This window comes from Halyomorpha halys, unplaced genomic scaffold, assembly GCF_000696795.3.
Source record: "Halyomorpha halys isolate HHAL.00 unplaced genomic scaffold, Hhal_1.1 Scaffold244.1, whole genome shotgun sequence".
NCBI classification, from domain to species: Eukaryota; Metazoa; Arthropoda; class Insecta; order Hemiptera; family Pentatomidae; genus Halyomorpha; species Halyomorpha halys.
In genome coordinates, this window is record NW_027110917.1 from 637,508 (window position 1) to 641,536 (window position 4,029).

Consider the following 4,029-nt stretch of genomic DNA (forward strand, 5'->3'; position numbering starts at 1 on the left):
AATTTTAACAACAATAAGGCTGATAAATATATAATCATAGATTAGAAAACACCTCTTAATAATCCTCAAAACATTATTAATAAATTTACAACAGAGTTTATTAAATCATATTATAAACAATAATGTGATGCTTCGGTTTTTTTTTTAGGTAATTTTCAAAATTTTATCTGAACGACATTGTTTATAGTAAATCTTGTAATTATTTTTTAAATAAATAGTTAAACTTTGCTTCACAACATTGTTGTTGTCCATAAAGTTGGCAAACTGAGAAGCTGCTGAAAATTTTAATATTCATTAAAAAAGAATTAAACACGTAAAAAACTGGACTATATACGTTCAAAATTTACTATGTACAGGGTGGTTGGAGGAAATGTCGGTAATTTTGGAAGGAACAATTTATGAAAAATGTAATACAGTGCCACATTGTGGAGATATGGATTTACTATGAAGATCTCGTTTTTTCCCATAGAAAACAAAATTTCTCTGCTGTAACTGAACATTCTTCAACCTTTATTTCTGTCTTCGGGACCTGTAATGAATTTCTTTCGAGAGCAGGAAATTCGTGAGATAATATCCCTTAATTTTTCATTATTAGGAATTATGAATATCATACTCGTTAAACTCTCACGCAATTAATTTCCGAAGTATGGAAATCGTGGATTTCATGATAGTTGTTCTATATCATCATCTCTCCAATGAGATACCGAACTTTTTGAAGATAAAGTTGAGAGGTAAAAAAAAAAATAATTTTTTTACACTACAAATAACTAGAATTTCTTCTTCTTTTTATTTTTGTTCAAAAATTCGGGAAAAACTGTTCTTTATATGGGTACCGAGTCACGTAGGGTTCTCTGGAAATGAACTGGCGGACATTGCAACTAAAGAAGCACTTGCTCTTCCAGGTCAGGGCGCGGCCATTCTGACACCCCAAGAAATAAGTCTTCCGATGAAAAATGAAATATCATCTAGTTGGCAAGCCATGTGGAATGAAAGCCCGCCAAGCAAATTAAAAACCATTAAACCATGGACCACATCAAACCGTTCCAATCGCTGGAAGGAGGTAGCTATTGCCAGATTGAGAATAGGTTATACGAATTTAACTCATGCATATCTGATTAATAAGCAACCACCGCCAAAATGTCAATACTGCAACAGTGTACTTACGATCAGTCACATATTTGAAGAATATCATTTCTATTCCACGAACTTAAATACATTGGGAGTAGGACCGAGTGTATCGGATGCTCTGAATGAAGACCGAAAAACGTGGAAATGGTTTTGGTTTTCTTAAAAAGGAATGGACTTTTGAATAAGATTTAAACCCGAAAATTTGTTATACGTACTAAATAATTCTGAAAGAAGTAATTATTTAAATTTTTTCGTAATTATTTAAAGTGAAATATAATTATAAATATAAATGAAATAGAATAATAAAGCGCGAAACATGGGTGTTGATGACCTCAGGGTTTTACGTCCTAAAGTCCCAGCCAACAACACAACTAGAATTTGGAATTAATACTTTTTTTTTAATACTTGTTTTATTATCTCGTATCTAGATTTTTTCTCAAAATTTTTTGCAAGTGGTATATTACTTATTTAGTTCAATAAAGAATTCTGTATGAGAAAAAGATGATTGAGGACACGATAAGTGAAGAACACAAGTAGGTAAAAACTTTATTAGTGCCAATGTTTTGGCCAGAATTTCAGGTCTTCATTAGGACTTAAAACACATAACAAGATAAAAACTATAACGATTTTAATGTTAATGTACTTTTAGCTTACCCTAATATTTTCTGTACTTCCTTTTTACCATAATATTTTTCGTACTTCCATTTTACCATAATATTTTCTGCACTTCATATAATCACCAAATAATCATTATGGTTGCTATCTTGTTTTTGTTCTTAGCTCTGATGAAGGCCTAAAATTCTGGCCGAAACGTTGCCACTAATATATAGGTTTTTACTTATTTGTGTTCTTCACTGACCGTACTCCCAACCATCTTCTCTTCATAAATACCCACGGTCAATTATCAATTCATCATTAAATAATTCTGTATATGGTTAATGTTATCTGAGTCTTTTTTTATTCTCAATGGCATCGTTTTTATAATTTTTATAAATCATGAAAGGAAAATTAATTTTAAAGAAAAGACTCAGGATTTTAGAAAAGGTAAACTAGACGTTTACCACATAATGCTATGCTTTGTTTATGATGTTTAACATTGTAAATTTTAAAAATGTTAAATGATTAAACAATTTAAATTTTTTATTACTTAACATTTTTATTTTCAATGTTGCAAAATCAAATGTTAAAAATTCGGGTTGGAATCTACCTGCCGACCTTTACTTACCGTTAAGTGAACTGGATCTGTCAATACTAAACTGCAATACACAGCTTTGATGATAATTATTTACTACTTTATGAAAAAATTGTAATTTAGAGACTATCAACTTATGTTCGAAGGTTGAACCTTCTGCAAGTGTTTCGACCACTAGGCATGATGCTGTAACTTTCCAGTTCCAAGCTCTAACAACCTCGCGTGCGACTAATAAATCATATGCGCACGATCCACCGATTATCATATACCTTGCAGGTCATAGTCCCTTTTCAAATGTTGTGTTTTTGCAAGTGCCACGTGTCCGACTCATCCATCCCACATCCTTACCGATCTTAATGAGGTAGTCCTCGTGGCCTGACTCCATCTCGTATACTCTATCTGTTATCTCAGACACGTCCAACATATATCTTACATCTTTGTTATTCTCTTATCTCAATAGGTCCTAAATATGTTTCAGGATTAAATCTTGGGTGTAAGGGTACCTCTAGTGGTCAAACTTAGAACTAAAAAAGCCGTTACAGCAATGACTAAGTGTTATTTATAAAGAAGACGTTACGGGAGGGTGAAAATAAAAAATAGAAAAAATTATAAAATATAAAAATATATAAACCTTGTTTGAAACTTTCAATTGTTATTCTTCCGGTATGTAAGATATACTTTATTTATTTGATGAGAGAAGATATGACATACTATGACAAGACGTATCTATAACATACTATGTATAAGTATTATCTACAGGCTATTATGTACAACTAACTTTCTGTAGTGTTCTTAGACAACTCTCTAGCTACTCTTACAAATAATCACCCTATCTCTAGCATAAGATGATATTTATGTGATTTATAAAGGTTTAGATAGAAACTTTTTAGACGGTGATACTGTTTCAATAGACGAGATTATCGATGTAGGGAGTCTTCTGTTTGTTGTATATTAGGGATATGACGCAATTTAAAAATCATGGTTATGTGGTGCCATAGAAAGGGAGAACATTGCTAGTGGTGCAGTAGAATGGGTTGTTGTAAAAAAAAGAAATCGTGAGAACTAGTGTCAGTTTTTAGATTTTATTCAATTTATTGTGGGATAAACATTTAAACTATTTATTTATAGATCTATATTATTAAATGAAAACATTTATACCACTGAAGTAAATATATGGTATATTTTCCATAACGTATCGTTTGTGACAAAATCCATAGAGTACTTAACTATTCATCTTTCAACATTCACCAGTTTTGAACCAAAGAATTTCTTTCATTCATAACCTTATAAGACTTAGAAAGGCTTGCATTCTTATTAGAAACATTTTTAATGACCAATTGAAGAGAATTATTTGTTATGTTAAATTTCTTCTCACCTTTCGACCAGAGGCCTGTCAGAAGCTGCGAGATATCGAACGCCGTGGACAGAAGTAACGTTGCAGAAATCTGTCCAATGGTCACGGATTCTTTTTAGCTCTATTTTCATGCACCTGTAATTTAATATGTTATATTATTATAAATTGATGATATGATACTAGGTAAACCACAACTGGTATGGTTATAATAAATTTAGAATTGTAATTTTAACAACAATAAGGCTGATAAATATATAATCATAGATTAGAAAATACCTCTTAATAATCCTCAAAACATTATTAATAAATTTTAACAACAATAAGGCTGATAAATATATAATCATAGATTAGAAAA

General features: G+C 31.0%; 1 protein-coding gene across 1 annotated transcript in view; it reads right to left on the reverse strand.

The window, feature by feature from the left end:
• The window catches only part of LOC106680127 (pickpocket protein 28), a gene marked incomplete at its 5' end in the record, with an annotated part of 35,700 nt that extends 31,891 nt beyond the window's left edge, over positions 1–3,809 (reverse strand). Inside the window, one exon of the mRNA XM_067049003.1 lies at positions 3,696–3,809. Coding sequence (XP_066905104.1) covers positions 3,696–3,809 — 114 coding nt within the window. The remainder of the gene's footprint in view (positions 1–3,695) is intronic.
• Between the last annotated feature and the right edge of the window lie 220 nt (positions 3,810–4,029).